This window comes from Mytilus galloprovincialis, chromosome 4 (genome assembly GCF_965363235.1).
Source record: "Mytilus galloprovincialis chromosome 4, xbMytGall1.hap1.1, whole genome shotgun sequence".
Taxonomy (NCBI): Eukaryota; Metazoa; Mollusca; class Bivalvia; order Mytilida; family Mytilidae; genus Mytilus; species Mytilus galloprovincialis.
Window position 1 is genome coordinate 65416944 of NC_134841.1, and position 19347 is coordinate 65436290.

Here is a 19347-nt window from a genome sequence, read left to right on the forward strand (position 1 = left end):
TGAGACAGTAAAACATAGTTTATATTTGAGATAGTAAAACATAGTTTATATTTGAGATAGTAAAACATAGTTTATATTTGAGATAGTAAAACATAGTTTATATTTGAGATAGTAAAACATAGTTGGTATTTGAGACAGTAAAACTTAGTTTATATTTGAATCAAATATCTTGTTTATTTTTGAGACAGTAAAACATAGTTTATATTTGAGACAGTAAAACATAGTTTATATTTGAGATAGTAAAACATAGTTTATATTTGAGACAGTAAAACATAGTTTATATTTGAGATAGTAAAACATAGTTTATATTTGAGATAGTAAAACATAGTTGGTATTTGAGACAGTAAAACATAGTTTATATTTGTTACAGTAAAACATAGTTTATATTTGAGACAGTAAAACATAGTTTATATTTGAGATGGTAAAACATAGTTTATATTTGAGACAGTAAAACATAGTTGGTATTTGAGATGGTAAAACATAGTTTATATTTGAGACAGTAAAACATAGTTTATATTTGAGACAGTACAACATAGTTTATATTAGAGACAGTAAAACATAGTTTATATTTGAGATAGTAAAACATAGTTTGTATTTGAGACAGTAAAACCTAGTTTATATTTGAGACAGTAAAACCGTGTTTATATTTGAGACAGTAAAACATAGTTTATATTTGAGACAGTTAAATATAGTTTATATTTGTGACAATAAAACATAGTTTATATTTGAGATAGTAAAACATAGTTTATATTTGAGATAGTAAAACATAGTTTGTATTTGAGACAGTAAAACATAGTTTATATTTGTGACAGTAAAATCTATTTTATATTTTCAGACTCAGTGAAGAGACAGAGAGTGATACATTAGGACAAGCTATTGTGTCATTGTCCAGATCTACTAATGATGATAGTCCTCCTGGTTATAGGGTAAGTATTTTGTAGATCTAACCGGTAATTTATCCTGGTTATAGGGTAAATATTTTAAGATTTTAACCTAATTTAGTCCTTGCTCAATATTATCTTGTCTTTAAATTTTGCATCCCGGTTATTATCCCGAAATTAATTTTCAAATGCCATTGATATTTCAACACTACTGTTCTCTAGTATTGTACAATTTATTTTTTATAAATATTGAATACTAATGTATAACATAAGAATATTTTATAAGTATCTTATGTAAATAGAATATGATTTAAATTTGAATTTTGTCTTGATAAAGTATTTACTTTTGAAATGATTTAATACAATTTGAGATGTTCTCAGACTAAAACTTCTGTATTGTTATAGGGTAAACGATCTGGTAGACCAGTACATAGAATCAATAGAGTTTCCTTGAGAAACCAGAGAGGAGGCAGAACTAATGGGAAAAATAATGGGGCTTATTCCAGTAGTAGTGGTACCAATACTAGAACTGGTAAGTTATATTCTCATATTCGAATTTCGAATATTACTAATGATGGTAAAACACTGCTCATTGCGTTGGTCCAGTTTAATGCAGTGTTCTGTCCATCTGTCAGTTCACCCATCCGTCCCATGAATATTTTTCCTTGCATCTTTCTCAGGAACTTTATTACAAGGATTTCTGAAATTTGGTTTCAGGGTTTATATGAGACAGCTATACTGTGTGGTGCATTTTGAGATTCATCACTTTACAACTTCCTGCTAACCGAACACTTTCATCAATTCACATAACATACAAGTGGAGAATTTTCATCACATTTTTCACAGGAACTACATTAGGCCAACTAAAATTAATTAGTAGATTTTCATCCGAATTTTTGAAAAAAATGGGGCGGGTGGGAGGATTTTATTTTTTAAATTTATTTCACATGAAACCTTCTTGTCACGTGTTATTCATATATGCAAGTGTAATAATAAGCTTATATCATGTAAATACATGCATAAGGTATCGTGTATAAGACAATAACAATCAAAACCAAGGAGTAAACAAAGACTCATAAAACCAAAAGACGTTTACATCTACAGTTACAAATAATAAATAAGAAACAACAAGAACTCCACTGAAAACCGGGAGCGAAATCAGGTGCTCTGGAAGGGTAAGCATTTCCCGCACCGTATACGGCACCCGTCGTGTTATTTCTTTGATGGAAGGTTATTATGACTGCGGAAGAATATCAGATATGATTTCTGACACACGTTTGTCATAATAGCCAATCAGCTCATGATGGCGCCCATAAAATTTCTTAACTTACGATTTTTATAAATTTAATTGATTCATAGCCCTGTCTTAGCAACTTTTGAGAAAGCAGTATTCCTCGTTCAACAAAATCAACGTACTTTGAGCTAACTCTAGAGTAACGTATCAATTGAGACAAATATACTCAATATGCTGGTGCCGCCTTTTCAAATTCGTAAATATACATCTCTGATTGGCAAACCACTGTTCTACATGTAATTGCCGCTTTAGAAACCTATTTTATAGTAAACAGAAGAAACTTTGAGAAATGCTCTCTCCACCTACACCAAAATTGTGCTTTCTAAGCAATGTTTTGTTGTCCTATTAAAATGAAGCAAATACATTGGTATGCAACACAAGTATGATAAGTACAGAATAAAATGAAAACTCAAACAGTGTTGAAATAATAGGGTTGGTCCTAGTCCAAATAATTATGACGTCTGGCAAGGCTATTTTAACTTTTTTCTCGAACGCCTTCCAACAACGGTTGTAGGACTAGGTTGGTCCTTAATATGCAAGATGCAAATATAATTACAATGTAGAACAAAGTTGTTTAATGACTCTATCGTGGGTAATGGGACAGAGGATGTTAGCTGTTTGTCTACAAAAAACGAATGGCTAATCTAAATCCAAGGCCTTGCTATAAATCAAGAAATTAAAAATGCGTATGTTTGTCGACTTTCTGAAATCAAAATACGGCCAACAATCTAACAAGTTCATGCTTGTGTGTATTTCTTTATTCAAGTCGTGATTTGTGTACTAATGTGTTCCAATATTCTTACGCTTTTGGGTTTCATTCACAGTCCAAATTTCTTGACAAAAAGTTATTGTGTAATTAAAAACAATCCAAGGTGTTTTACTCACAAACAGTTGTGACATACGGCGATTTCCGTTCTTGGACGCAGCGTATTACCCGTAACCCGCATATTTCACGTCCGTCTTGTAATCAATCTCTATTCTCGGTAAATGATGTTGTCATCATAGATCAGCAGAATATATCGACTTAATCATTTAGTAAGAATAATCTTAAGAAATACGAAAACCGAAATTTGAAACAGGAAGTTTTAAATGAAACGAAATTATCGACGGTTACCGGTAATGGAAATGAACAAAATCCGGAAATCGTAATTTTATTCAAAAATAAAAAAAATTGGGGCGGGAAGATTTCAGAGGGGCGGGCGGGGATGAAAATCGATCAATTAATTTTAATTGGCCTTACAAGGATTTCTGTAAGGAGTAGGTCCAGTAAGACCCTGTTTTGGCCCCAAAATATAGCAGTTTTACAAAATTGTTAAAATGAAACCTTTGAGCTATTTATTGGAAGGTAGAATACTTTGTTACATAAATATGGGCTGTTTTTGACAATACAATGCACGTATATCGGGTACTAGCATCATTAAGTCCTGCTAGATTACTGAATTCTTCACAATTTTAGCTTTGAGTTAAATTTTAGACGGTTTCCTTCTTAAATGGAAGTGACTGCATTTGTGTTCATTCTTAATGTTTAAATGTAAGTTGTATTTAATGATAATACATAGCATTTATAAAGTTTGAGAGTAAATAGGATGTGGCCACTTTAATTTTGGACAAAAACCATCTAAAAAGTGACATATAATGGCAATTTTGACAGATTTATATTAAAGGTTGAATTCGAGCATCTTAAATTACTAAATCAGTTCCAATCTTTCACATAAACTAATTGAATTGACTGAAGTAGACACAAGATTTTCATCAGATGAACCTGAAATTTGAGGCCAAAATCCGTCCTTACCGGTGGAGGTATCATCCGTGAGCAGAAGCTCGCAGTTTCACTTGTTTTTTTCTCTAGAAAACACAAAATAAAATGATTGATTGTCATATTTACATAAGAACATTTTTACTTATTTTGTATTGGCATTATTTCTTTGAATATTTCTAGTGGTACTAAGAGAGACAGCCACCTCACCAATGGCCTCTCCAGTGAGGGGAGTTTTAAAAGCCTCACCCTCTCCTAGGAGTAGTGAACAGAAATCTAACCATAATCAACTCCTACGACAACTGAAACAATTGAAACAGAGAGTCGTACAGCTACAGCAGCAGGTATAGTTTAAAATCCATTCATAGTGGGGTGTGCTCAAAAGGTAGAAAATTTATCTATACATTTCTAAAAGAGGGAATATTTTTTTATTTAGGTATTGTTTTACTGGTGTACTGATTAACAAATATTCCACAGAGAAAGAGAAATATATCTGAGAATTTCAGCCATAAAAAAAGAAGGAAAATTAACACTTTATACTTAAATACTGATACAATGTATACTGTAATAGATTGCTAACAATATTAGTTACATAGTGTGCTAGTGACCTAATTCGGTATATATGGGGTTAGTAAATTTCATATGGGGTGAGAGCGAAGCTCAAATCCCCGTATGGAATTTACTGACCCGATATATACCGTATTAGGTCACTAGCAAACTATGTAATGAATTTATCTTACCAAATATCTTAACGTGTGAAATTTAGACTAGTGACCTATCAAAATGAGCAAGTCTTGTTAGCATTAAGAAACTACTTCAATTGATCCTATAAAAACAGATGCCAACTGATCTGTTCTGTTCTGGTTTAGAAAATCCTTCCTTCAAAGGAGCACTTCGCACAATGAGGAATAAATGTTTATATATATATATATATATATATATATATATACACATAAAAAGACATACTAGGTATGCCTCGTGAGATGAGTGTTGGTTACTGTCAAAGACCCTTACGCTTGCTTGGCGGATGGTTTTTAATTCACAATAACAATTTGTTAGGTTTAAATGTGTTTTATGACTTTATTTCAATCTTAATCATCAATTTCTTTGTCTGTTGAAACCCTTAAGATTTTTCTCAGTACGGTTTTGTTTTTATAAAGGGAAGTAACACCATTACTTACCTTGTATGAAATATGCCCCGCCTCCCTTCTTACCTAATATGGAATATAAAGGGACGTAACTCCACTACTGACCGTGTATGAGATAAGCCCTGCCTCCCTGCTAACCTAATATGAAATATACACGGTCTTCATGCGGATGCTTTTAACCAATCATATTCCTAGAAATGTATAGGTGGTAAGATAATATATCATACAAGTCATTTAAATTTACACCCAAACTTTAAAAAAAATAATCCAAAACTAATTCTTGCAAATTGTAAATTAAATTTTTGATTTCATGAAGAACTCTTATGAAATATCAAGAGTTCAATCCAAAATTTCACTGAAGGTACAAATGCACTTAGTTAAATCTTTTTAAAATATCTGACATCTGAAGCAAGCTGTTTTACCTAAGCAATGTTTGTTCTCAGTGACTAACACATTTTTAGAAACTAGTATCATCCAAATTGAACAAACCAGGTAAATTAAAACAAAGTGACACCTGTATGAGTATGGTTAAATAAAGAATATGGGAAAACTAGTTCTATTTTTACAGTGCTCAGTGTATTTTTCAATGCTGAGAATATGTTTATATAGTTTAAAAGATTTGTGACTGTAGGATTACAAATTTCAGGTAACAACACTAAGAGAAGCAAAATCTGTTGCTAAGAAATCTTTAGAGGACAACAAAGATACGACTACACAGTTACAAACAGATCTGTCTCAAGCTAATAAAAGATTACATATGGCAAAACAAACTATCCAGGTACTGTACACATATAATAAAAAGGGCAACACATGGTTTCTTAGTCTTCTCTAACACCAAACCCCAGATATTTAGTTTTATCATTACTGTAGATTCAATATTATTTGTGGTATAGGTCAACCATGAATTTAAATGTTCAACAAAGAACACATTTGTATAGTCTTGAATATCATGAAAAATACAATTTTTCATCAATCCACGAAAAAATAAACGAATCCACAGTATTATAAAACTATTGAAGATGTGGTATGATTGCAAATGAGACAGCTCTTCATCAGATACGAAATGAGACAGCTCTTCATCAGATACGAAATGAGACAGCTCTTCATCAGATACAAAATGAGACAGCTCTTCATCAGATACGAAATGAGATAGAATTTGACAACTACAGGTCACTGTACAGCCTTTAACTACATACTGCACTGTCAATTATAAAAAAAAATAATGACAATTGTAAATCAATTCAAACAATAATAAAAGACTTGATTAATGTATAAAACAATGAATGAAAAAACAAATTTGATTTGCAGCAACAAGTAATAACCACTGAATTACAGGCTCTTAACTTAGAGCAGGCACAAACAGAATGTGGAGGAATCAGCTAGTTTGCCGGCACCAAACAGAATGTGGAGGAATCAACTAGTTTGCAGGCACCAAACCCTATCCCTAACCTGGGAAAATGGTGTAACAGTACAACAAAAGAACAAACTATAAAAAATCAGTTATTGTCTGTCTATCCTGTCTTCCATTGATATTTGGATATTCACATTGAACCATGTAGCAGAGAAATAAGATAATTAAGATTTAAGGGAGGAGTGAAAATCTGAAAGTTGCATTAGACTTCAGTTTATCATTTTAAAGATTGTAACAGTATTTTAACTTATTCCATAACTTCTTATTGTTTTAGAAACTGACAACTGATGTAGAGAAAGTGCAGCATGAGAAAGGACAACTTGAAGTATTACTGGCTTCTAAAGACACTGTAACTGATAAACATTCAGAACAAGATTGGAAGTTGTTAGAAACCAGACTTAAGGTAAGAAGAAAATGTCAACCATTTAATATATTTTGAAGAGAATTCAGGTGAAATGTTAAATACAATGTATCTATTTATATTTCTCGTTAAGATAGCATTTTAGACTTATTGGTAATTAAAACTAATTTTACACTTACTATTTGGTAACATTGATTTTTGTAAAGTTTAAAAACACTATGTTTTTACCTTGATTCATGGTTGAGTTTAAGTTTTCTGCCATGTTTGTTCTGGTTTATACATTTGATAAAACTGCTGATAGTAAACACTTAAGGTGGTACCCAACACTTTCAATAAAATTAATTTGGCTCGTTTAATTGTAATTAAATTTTGATAAAGTATTTACTTTGACCCTTTAACAAAAATATAAAAATTTCAAAAATTTTGAACCAACCGTTTTGTCAGAAAAAATACACTGGTTATATAGCAGTTCGACAAAAAACAATTTTGATCATTAAGAAGCTTAATATTCCCTATACAACACAACGTAATTAAAACGTTTAGCTGACTTTACAGAGTTATCTCCCTGTAGTGTTAGGTACCACCTTAATTTAAGGAGATAGCATTTTATAAACATATATTGTCTTGAATTCTTATTTATGAACAAGTTATTCCAATTGACCTCAGTTCAATTGACTTAAATGACATAATGGAACAATCAGATCTTTATCTAACGTGATAACATAAGAATTGTGACATTGAAAATTTACAGGTAAAATGCAAGAATGTAAGAGTCATCTATTTGACACTACTGTTTATACAAACATTTGAATACATTTTTTATTGTTTAATAAGATTTAGTTTTATGGCCTGTTTTTTTTCTTCTAAAACTATATAATTCTGTTCATTTTAGGCATCATCAAATGAGATATGTAGACAGTCTGCACAGATGAGACAGATGAAACAGGACAATGATATGTTACAGGAACAAAATCGTAATCTACAGGACAGGTTGGTCACTTTTACATTAAAAACTTTGTATTCTGTTTGTAGCAAAAGAAGGAAAACATTGAAACTTATTTTTGTGTGTAGACATTTTTTTACAAAAAAAAGTTAAAACACCCCAACATACACATACCAAAATCCATGTGATATTATTATTCGGATATAAAGAGATAAGATTTTTGATTTTGTAACATTGAAAAAGTTTCAAAGAACAACAAAGTATAGTCTAATTGAAAGATTTATATGTTTAAATATATTGATGGAATTTTAGGCCTTATTGGAGCAAAATAGCATCATTTCCGACCAAGTGTCTCAAATCCATTCAACATGCCAATAGCACATTCTCTACGCATAACCTGTGTGAAAGTTTCAAGTCCCAGCTCTCAGTGAATTGAAACCTAATAATTAGTGTGATAATGTTCGGTTAGCAATATTTTGCTTTATTTACAGAATAAACCGATTAGAAAGAGATACAAGCCAGAAGAGAAACCTATTAGAAGAACAGAGGTCAAAGTTAAAACAAGTTCAATCAAGTGCAAAAACAGATGCTAATGCAGTTGTAAGTATACAGAAACTAAATAATTAGATTTGTACATCATGGAGGCAAATTATAATCGTCAAATTAAAAGTCAATATTTATGACTAGCTGTATTTTTTATCACCATTATTTTATAAGGGCAAACATCAGTACACTGTTCATCCTTATTTTGTCATTATGAGTATAAGAAGATGTGGTATGATTGCCAATGAGACAACTCTCCACCAGGTCACTGTAAAGCCTTCAACAATAGGCAAAACTGATACCTCATAGTCAGCTATGAAAGGCAATGAAATGAGAAATGTAAAACAATTAGAAATAACATCCTAATTAATGTACAAAACAATATACAAAAAACAAATATGATATATAGCAACATCCCAATTAATGTACAAAACAATATACAAAAAACAAATATGATATACAGCAACAAACAACTACCACTGAATTATAGGCTCCTGACTTGGGACAGGCACATGCATGATGTGGCCACTTAAACATGTCTGATGTTACCAAACCCTCCTCATAACCTGGAACAGTGATGTTATGTACAACATAAGAACACAACTTGAACTCAGTTTAAAAGATCTCAACTCATGGTAATTTGTATAAAGCAAAATGCTGGTACTAGTGTCACATTTGACTTGGAAAGAATTTTTCAAATTAAGTACAAATGTGGCTTTTGAAAGCTACCTTTCAAATAAGTTTAGAAATTACCATCATAGTTTATGAAAAGTTTACCTTGTAATATAATGTGTAATCTGTGAATTTCATAAAGTAAAAACACGATTTGAGCTTACTGTTCACACTAAAAATCCTTGCTTACTTCATTTATGTAAGCTAAAACAGTTTATTCTTCTATATATTAAATAAACTTGTAATCTGATTTTAGAATATTATAAATTTATTATGTTATTTATTTTATTTTTCAGGAGGAACTAGAGACAAAAATCAAATTGTTACAAGAGACTATTGATAAAAACAAGACCCAAGTAAGATATCAGATGTTTTTGATCTGTAAAGTAACTTAAAGTAGTTATTGTGTCTCCCTCATATGATCTGTTAAGAAAAAAATATTGTTTTTGTTTTTCATTCTGTTTATGTGTCAAGAAGTTTATGGACGAAAATTCATCTATAGTTAACACATGAATGGAATAAAATATTAGTTTTTTTTTCTCTCATTCTGCCTGTTTGTCAAAGAAGTTTATGGATTAAAGTCTTGAATAGTTTACATATGAATAGAACAAAACATAATTAGCTGTAATTACATACAATGTAATCCTTTTGGTGTTTATATTCTAAATCAAACCAAAAATATGGAAGGAATATTGAATTTAGCTCTTTCTTAAGTGTACACTTTTCTATTCTTGATCTTGAACTTATATATTCAATTTTGTTATTTCTAAAAGAGAAAAGATGTAAATTCTAATCAAGCTATTTTTTTTTAGGCTGATTCACTGAAGAAAAGATTGAGTGCAGTAACAAGGGAGAAAAGAGATTATGAGGAAAGGTTCCTTAAACTAACAAATGAGTTAGAGAAAAAGGTAAAAACAAAAACTACAAGACAATTTATGAGCTTTTTATAGGACCGCAAAAATTTTAATTTTTTGGTCGTATATTGCTATCACGTTGGCGTAGTCGTCGTCGTCGTCCGAATACTTTTAGTTTTCGCCCTCTAACTTTAGTAAAAGTGAATAGAAATCAATGAAATTTTAACACAAGGTTTATGACCACAAAAGGAAGGTTGGGATTGATTTTGGGAGTTTTGGTCCCAACATTTTAGGAATTAGGGGCCAAAAAGGGCCCAAATAAGCATTTTCTTGGTTTTCGCACTATAACTTTAGTTTAAGTGAATAGAAATCTATGAAATTTTGACACAAGGTTAATGACCACAAAAGGAAGGTTGGGATTGATTTTGGGAGTTTTGGTTCCAACAGTTTAGGAATTAAGGGCCAAAAAAGGGCCCAAATAAGCATTATTCTTGGTTTTTGCACAATAACTTTAGTATAAGTAAATAGAAATCAATGAAATTTTAACACAAGGTTTATGACCACAAAAGGAAGGTTGGGATTGATTTTTGGAGTTGAGGTCACAACAGTTTATGAATTGGGGGCCAAAAAGGGGCCCAAATAAGCATTATTTTTGGTTTTTGCACCATAACTTTAGTATAAGTAAATAGAAATCTATGAAATTTAAACACAAGGTTTATGACCATAAAAGGAAGGTTGGGTTTGATTTTGGGAGTTTTGGTCCTAACAGTTTAGGAATAAGGGGCCCAAAGGGTCCAAAATTGAACTTTGTGTGATTTCATCAAAAATTGAATAATTGGGGTTCTTTGATATGCCGAATCTAACTATGTATGTAGATTCTTAATTTTTGGTCCCGTTTTCAAATTGGTCTACATTAAGGTCCAAAGGGTCCAAAATTAAACTTAGTTTGATTTTAACAAAAATTGAATCCTTGGGGTTCTTTGATATGCTGAATTTAAAAATGTACTTAGATTTTTAATTATTGGCCTAGTTTTCAAGTTGGTCCAAATGGGGGTCCAAAATTAAACTTTGTTTGATTTCATCAAAAATTGAATAAATGGGTTCTTTGATATGCCAAATCTAACTGTGTATGTAGATTCTTAATTTTTGGTCCAGTTTTCAAATTGGTCTACATTAAGGTCCAAAGGGTCCAAAATTAAACTAAGTTTGATTTTAACAAAAATTAAATTCTTGGGCTTATTTGATATGCTTTATCTAAATATGTACTTTGATTTTTGATTACGGGCCCAGTTTTCAAGTTGGTCCAAATCAGGATTCCATATCAAGTATTGTGCAATAGCAAGAAATTTTCAATTGCACAGTATTGCACAATAGCAAGAAATATCTAATTGCACAATATTGTGCAATAGCAATTAATTTTCAATTGGAGTTATCTTTCTTTGTATAGAATAGTAGTTGATAATATATGTTGGAAATTTGCCAGACATGACTATGATGTCATTTTCTATTATTATTTGCCAATAACTTTATGTAAATAACTTCATTGGAAATTTGCCAATATAAAATGTTGCTGATGAAGCTTTTTTTCCCTATCTTATCTAAAATGTTTTTAGATAATGTATGTTGGACATTTGCCAGACATGACTAAGATGTCATTTTCTATTTTTATTTGCCAATAACTTTATGTAAATAACTTCATTGGAAATTTGCCAATATAAAATGTTGCTGATGAAGTTTTTTTTATTGTTTTATACAATAAACAATGTATATTCACTTTTACTACCAACCAATCTTTACCATTCAGTGATAACAAGCACTTTATTTTACATTTTAATATTTTATGATGTATTTAAAAGAGTAGTTATTGTTGCAAACTCCATTAGAAATTTGAATTGATATCAGTTTTGGAAAAAGGGAAACGGAGATGTGAAAAAAAAGGGGGGGGGGGGTTAAATTTTTCTCATTTCAGATTTCATAAATAAAAAGAAAATTTCTTCAAACATTTTTTTGAGAGGATTAATATTCAACAGCATAGTGAATTGCTCAAAGGCAAAAAAAACCTTTTAAGTTCATTAGACCACATTCATTCTGTGTCAGAAACCTATGCTGTGTCAACTATTTAATTTTAGATTTAAAAAGTTTGAAGAAGAAATCTTTAATTGATTTGTAAAATCTTGACATTTGTTTTGTGTAAAAAAAACCCATGTAATGTCAAAAATTTGATCACAATCCAAATTCAGAGCTGTATCACGCTTGAATGTTTTGTCCATACTTGCCCTAACTGTTCAGGGTTCGACCTCTGCGGTCGTATAAAGCTGCGCCCTGCGGAGCACCTGGTTTAAATCTATATTCAACTTGTAAGCAATTTATTGTTTATTTTGACTATAATAAATTTTCCAAATTTTTTTAGAATAATAAATTTTATGCAACGAATGATGAAATTTACTGTAACAAACAGAATAAAACAATTAAATCCACACTGCTAAACAAAGCAGTCATTCTTCACTGTTCACTGTAACTTTCACTTGACCAATGAACATGGATTTCCCTCAATGTCATAATTCGTTTTTAGACAAAGCAGTTGATAGACACACAGAATAAGAAGATGGAACTAGAGTCATCAGTGGGGGAACTAGAAAACACAGCACAACAACAGTTGAGAGGACTAGCTTCTCAAAGTGAAATGGCCATTGAAGCAGCACAAGATAAACGGACCAATGCTTACAGACAGATTCAGAACTACCAACAGTTCATTAAGGTAAAGAAATGATATACCCTGTGTTATATAGTTTATGAAAGGTTTGACAGGGCATTTTAGAAAGGTTATGCTATTGTGTTACATAAAGAGTAATGTATATTTGTGTTGTAATCTTTCAGATAATGATAATAAGCAAATGCTACTTGATAGATGAATTATTGCTTGAAGATTTTGAAATATTGCTTTCGAATAGTTTAATGAATTTAGGCTTGGATTTCATTGAATCCTACATAAGAAAATATTGATTTTGGTAAGATTTGACTTTAATTTAAAGGTTTCTGACCATTACCAATGCAAAGTCTAACATTTCATTTGAAGTTATCTTGATTCAAGATAAACAAAAATATTTTCAAATATGTGTAAACTTTCAACTTTCATAAAAGATTCATTGAAGTTTATCTTAATTTTAGTCACTAGGCCATGACTTAATTAAGAAGACCAGTAGGACTAGATCTGAAGCCAGAGAATCATTAAACAAGAGAGAAAGAGATGTCAATCGTGAGGCTAACTCCTCCTTACAAAGGGCTCAGAGTCTAGCTAAAAATATCCTCAACCTTAGCCAATCAGATATAGATGATATCATGAGTGCAGACGGAGATCCAGAAAGGATGGCAATGGTTTGTAGGATTCAATTTGATATCATTGAACACCTTGTGATTGCTTCCCCTTAGCCCTTAGATATAATGAGGCAGATTCACTTCACATGTCTGTTTTATATTCTTTCGTTCATTATTGCTGTGTAACAGTTAAAGACGGGGAACAAAAATAAAAAAGGGATTTGGACATTAAGGTGCAAGTGGTACATCATTACATTTCTCTACTTCTTAACCATAATTTCCGTGATTGTTTTATTAGAAGCTTATATTATGTAAATATAAGCGCTGTTTATTTAATGACATCATAATCTGCATGGGTGTAGCACAGGTTTTGGTATGATAATCCCCTGGACTACAGTCTACATGATCACTCCTTATTTGGTTATAAGGCAAGGAGTGATACATTCCATTCTCAAATTTCACAAGGATGCTAGGTAGTTGGTCATTTTGAGTTTTGCTGCTGACAGGGAAAGTCAAACATAAGTTGTCATAAAGTTACAAAATATCGTTTTTTAACCATAATATAACTAGGTGTTAATATCTGTATATTATTGCAATATTGCAATTGGACTTTTGTGTTTATCTTCATATATATGTGAGTACGAACTACACTGCTTATTATCTTTCTTTTGGATCGTTGCGATTATTTTACTAAAAGGAACTTAGTGTTTTAATATTGTTGAAAATTTAACATTCCGTTCACGTACTGTACAGCAATTTGAAAGAACTTTCCCGTAAATACAAATATACTGAACTTTATAATTATGGCTTCCAGACGTAATTCAAGGAATCAGCCGTATTCAAATAGACATTTGGACCTAAATAACCCAGACAATTGGACGTCACAGCAACTGAGGATAAAATTACAGCAGCTGGGGATTGTTGTACCCAAGAATATTGCTAAGAGTGTTCTTAAACAATTTTATTTGGAAAATAAAGATCGCCAGATTGGCAATGCTTTTATTGCCCAGACCGAGGAAGTTAATGATCCAGAACGCGCCGTACCGAATCCTTTAGCCTCAGCGAGTGCCCCAGACAGTTCCACAAATGTGATCGACGAATTGCGTAATCCAACAGCTGATGAAAATAGTTCGCGGAGCAATGAAGCAACCGGAAGTGCACATTTCGACAGCGTCGGTGGCAACAACATGGCTGCAATCATGCAGTCCTTCAGCATTGTTTCGCAGTCCGTCGCACAATGCGCATCCGGTCTCCAACAAACAGTTAGCCTTATTGCTAATCAAAAATGCTCAGAAATCAGTACTTCCAAGAAATTTGATCTCGCTCAGTGGTACCACAACAGAAACGCAGAGGATGCACCACTCATCGGGAATGGAGCCATGCAAAGCCGGCTAACACCACCCTCATTAGGATACTCGTCCATTATACCGGGTACAACAGGTGTGCGATCGGATTCATACTCCAACGTAGATATTGTGGCACCATCAGTACAGAGGAATATAATGTAGCATTAAGAATAACTCTTGCTAATTTTATTTTCATGAAATAGTCAGATGTGTGTATGTTATACATTGTGTATCATTAAACTATGTACAGCTTAAATTGTGTTTAATAGAATTCCACAGTGTGTAGTTGAAGGTTAATTTATTCCATTACCCACTTTTTCCCATTTATTACCTTGGGGGTCACTCAGCTGCTTCACACCTGACTTTTTGGACCCTTTCGAAATTGACCACTGGTCTAATTTCTCATTTCCCCCAAGTCATTAAATGTAATGCATCTACATTTGTTTCTCTCTCCACCGTCAATCTAACCCCCTTTATCGTAGCCACCTGCTATGAGATGGAGCAACGCTTCATACCCTTATAGGAACTCATCTGGTTCCGGTTGGTTGACGGAGTGTCCATGTCCATGGGGCTTGGTCCATCTACACCAAGTGTCGTCGACAGGGCCTGGAGCTAAATTTCCCTTAGCTGAGTACTTGACTCCCAAGGGCCAAATTATTTATATATGTTTTATTAATAAAAAATAGAAATTAAATAATCTTGTTGTCAGCAGCAAACTCACTGATATAATGTTTGGTCTTACTAGATTCTCGGTTCAATCTTATAGGGATGTCTATGTCTGAAGGTCACATTAAATGTCAGTTTGTCAACACTTCAGGAGTATGTTAAGAAATAAGTACAGTACAGGGTATAAAAGAACACCAGGGAACACCTAAACAAGAGAGCTACAAATACAGGGTATAAAATAATCACCCAGGACACCTCTTAAAAAGAGGAGTTCTCAAAAGGTCACAGTTTACTGAATCATGAGGAACACCTAAACAAGAGGCAACCAGCTAAACAAGGTACATGAATCATTATCAATGAACCACAGAAAATAGATAACAGACTTTACAATGAATAAGTCATCACTTGCTGTATCCGTCGTTCGTCAATGTCATGGTTACTTCTGTTAAGTTGTGGATTTCAGTCGTTCGGTTATATCTCTAAGTCCCTGGAGTCATAAAATAAATAGAAGCTTATATTATGTAAATATAAGCGCTGTTTATTTAATGACATCATAATCTGCATGGGTGTAGCACAGGTTTTGGTATGATAATCCCCTGGACTACAGTCTACATGATCACTCCTTATTTGGTTATAAGGCAAGGAGTGATACATTCCATTCTCAAATTTCACAAGGATGCTAGGTAGTTGGTCATTTTGAGTTTTGCTGCTGACAGGGAAAGTCAAACATAAGTTGTCATAAAGTTACAAAATACCCACCCACCTCCCTTTAATCAACTTCAACTACTCACTGTACATGGGAGCAGTCTCAGCAAACCAGTGGTTTTCTTCAATTTCAAAACTCCCTTTCGAAATTGACCACTGGTCTAATTTCTCATTTCCCCCAAGTCATTAAATGTAATGCATCTACATTTGTTTCTCTCTCCACCGTCAATCTAACCCCCTTTATCGTAGCCACCTGCTATGAGATGGAGCAACGCTTCATACCCTTATAGGAACTCATCTGGTTCCGGTTGGTTGACGGAGTGTCCATGTCCATGGGGCTTGGTCCATCTACACCAAGTGTCGTCGACAGGGCCTGGAGCTAAATTTCCCTTAGCTGAGTACTTGACTCCCAAGGGCCAAATTATTTATATATGTTTTATTAATAAAAAATAGAAATTAAATAATCTTGTTGTCAGCAGCAAACTCACTGATATAATGTTTGGTCTTACTAGATTCTCGGTTCAATCTTATAGGGATGTCTATGTCTGAAGGTCACATTAAATGTCAGTTTGTCAACACTTCAGGAGTATGTTAAGAAATAAGTACAGTACAGGGTATAAAAGAACACCAGGGAACACCTAAACAAGAGAGCTACAAATACAGGGTATAAAATAATCACCCAGGACACCTCTTAAAAAGAGGAGTTCTCAAAAGGTCACAGTTTACTGAATCATGAGGAACACCTAAACAAGAGGCAACCAGCTAAACAAGGTACATGAATCATTATCAATGAACCACAGAAAATAGATAACAGACTTTACAATGAATAAGTCATCACTTGCTGTATCCGTCGTTCGTCAATGTCATGGTTACTTCTGTTAAGTTGTGGATTTCAGTCGTTCGGTTATATCTCTAAGTCCCTGGAGTCATAAAATAAACATATTTTTAGGATTGTGGTTCACTTGATATCCGTTTTTTCTTGGTAAAAAGTTTTAAAAAATGTCATCACATTTTCTTGCTTTGTTCCAGGTTTGGCAAAGTATTACCCGCCGGGGAATTCCCGTGCCAGGTTTTCCCGGGCTGGGCAATACTCCCACAAATGGGGAATACTAGGCAATATGATTTTTTAAGCTTATTTTAACACAAAATAGTAAAGTTTCGGTGTAGTTTCATAGTATTACAGCTAAGTATAGACTTTTTATACAGATAACCATTGACAGTCATTTCTAAAAGAATGAAAAATTCAATTTCATTCCCTTCTATGTAGACAGAATACAACAGTTGCAGCTTTCGATTACATATGCGCACATTCATTTTACAGGTAAACTCGGGTAAAAAAATAAATAAAGATTAAATCAAATTGTAATTGACTATATATTATTTCTATTTTCATAATAAATATGACTATCAATTATTAATTTTGAAAATTGTTCATATTGAATTCTTAAACCAATTATATAGTGAGCATTATAAACTCAGTAGTTTAGCTTAAGGCATAGATGTAACTTCATTGGGAATATTTCAGGGTGAAAAGTGTTTCAACTAATAGTGTTCGTTTTTTATAAAATTAGTAAATAATTCAAATTAGTTTGTGAGGTTACACCAAGGTACAAACATGATGTTTCTGCACGAACTGACATGTAAAGTAATGAATTTATCAATACTTTTACCTTTATTAAAGATTAGCTATGTTTTAACATTTTAACATTTTCATCTGTATATATATTTCTAGGATTAAGTGCTTGTGCATAATAAAACGGACTTATCTGCTCGAAATCCCACGTCCACCTCATCGTTGGCGAGCAGGGGACTAAGACTAACGGAATGAGTACTTATACTTGTAAATAGTTGAGCAAATTATAAATGAATAAGTTTTATTACCTGTATTTTACCTGAGTTTACCTTTCAAAAAAATGCGCGCAATTGTTATCAAAAGCCGCACGCAAACGTAATGATTTTTGCGTGCAAATGTAATGGAAATGCGCGCAAACGTAATGCACCGGTCATGCCATTAACACTTATTGAATTGAAAGAGCTGATTATTGTTACATAAACAAATCTGCATCAAAAAAATTTTTTTTTGCTTTATATTAACAGTTTTACCAATCCAGACAAACAAAAAAGGTTATATATATCTTAAATGTATAAAATTTGTGTTAGATCACTGAATCCTCTATAAAATTCAGACCAGTATTTTACATTACCCAATATTGCCCAGAATTATCCACTAAAACCTAGTAAAACCGGGGTTTTCCCAGTATTTCCCACTGAGCTGAGCAATACTCATAAAACCTGGGTTTTTGCCAACCGTGCTTTGTTCTGATTTCGATATGGGGATGTCACCAAAAAAAAAAGGCAACCATCCGTTATGACATCTCAAAGCAAGAATATGATCTTTATGCATATTATTAGGGTCCCGCCAAAGGCGGTCCCCTATAGTGATCAGTCTGTCCGTCCGTCCGTCCGTCCGTCCGTCTGTCCGTCCGTCCGTAACACTTTGTGTCCGCTCCATATCTAGAGAACCATTATGATTTCATACTTTATACTTTACATGTTTATTAACCACCACCAGAGGGCGTGTCATGATGTATGTACAACTTCCTAGGTCAAAGGTCAAGGTAAAAAAACTTTGGTTTCAGTTGACAACCCTGTGTCCTGTGGTGAAGATCGTGTCCGCTCTATATCTTGAGAACCGTTATGATTTCAAAGTTTATACTTGACATGTATATAAACCAACACCAGAGGGTGTGTCATAATTTATGAACGACTGCCTAGGGCATAGTTCAAGGTCAAAAACTTTGGTTTCAGTTGACAACCCCATGTCCTATGGTAAAGATTGTGTCCGCTCTATATCTTGAGAACCGTTATCATTTCAAAGTTTATACTTGACATGTATATAAACCAACACCAAAGGGTGTGTCATAATTTATGTGCAACTTCCTAGTTCAAAGGTCAAGGTCAAAAACTTTGGTTTCAGTTGACAACCCCATGTCCTATGGTAAAGATCGTGTCCGCTCTATATCTTGAGAACCTTTATCATTTCAAAGTTTATACTTGACATGTTTATAAACCAACACCAAAGGGTGTGTCATAATTTATTTACAACTTCATAGGTCAAAGGTCAAGGTCAAAAACTTTGATTTCAGTTGACAAACCCATGTCCTATGGTAAAGATACAATTTTTTAATGCACATTATTCACAGCGGGGCCCACAGAGATGGCTCCCATCTCAATGATATCTAGTTGAAAAAAGCGAGTTAAATTTTGCCTACATAAAAAAAATCTAAAAATCATCATGAAAAACGGATTTCACTATCCTATCTCAAGTGAAAAGATAATCTTCTCGCTTGACATTTAAATTTAGAATACTTAATATTCTTGACAAACCTTGAGTTTTAAATTTTCAAATTCAAGAGTACTTTGAGGAAAAATATTGTGCAGAACTGATCAGA

General features: G+C 32.8%; 1 protein-coding gene across 3 annotated transcripts in view; it reads left to right on the forward strand.

Annotated features, from left to right (window-relative positions):
- The window catches only part of LOC143072713 (centlein-like), a 75108-nt gene that overhangs the window by 53317 nt on the left and 2444 nt on the right, over window positions 1-19347 (forward strand). For all 3 annotated transcript variants that reach the window (XM_076247805.1, XM_076247806.1, XM_076247807.1), the window contains 11 exons: window positions 836-926; window positions 1287-1413; window positions 4115-4275; window positions 5726-5857; window positions 6765-6893; window positions 7744-7841; window positions 8286-8394; window positions 9306-9365; window positions 9822-9917; window positions 12436-12621; window positions 13032-13238. In XM_076247805.1, coding sequence (XP_076103920.1) covers window positions 836-926; window positions 1287-1413; window positions 4115-4275; window positions 5726-5857; window positions 6765-6893; window positions 7744-7841; window positions 8286-8394; window positions 9306-9365; window positions 9822-9917; window positions 12436-12621; window positions 13032-13238 — 1396 coding nt within the window. The remainder of the gene's footprint in view (window positions 1-835; window positions 927-1286; window positions 1414-4114; window positions 4276-5725; window positions 5858-6764; window positions 6894-7743; window positions 7842-8285; window positions 8395-9305; window positions 9366-9821; window positions 9918-12435; window positions 12622-13031; window positions 13239-19347) is intronic.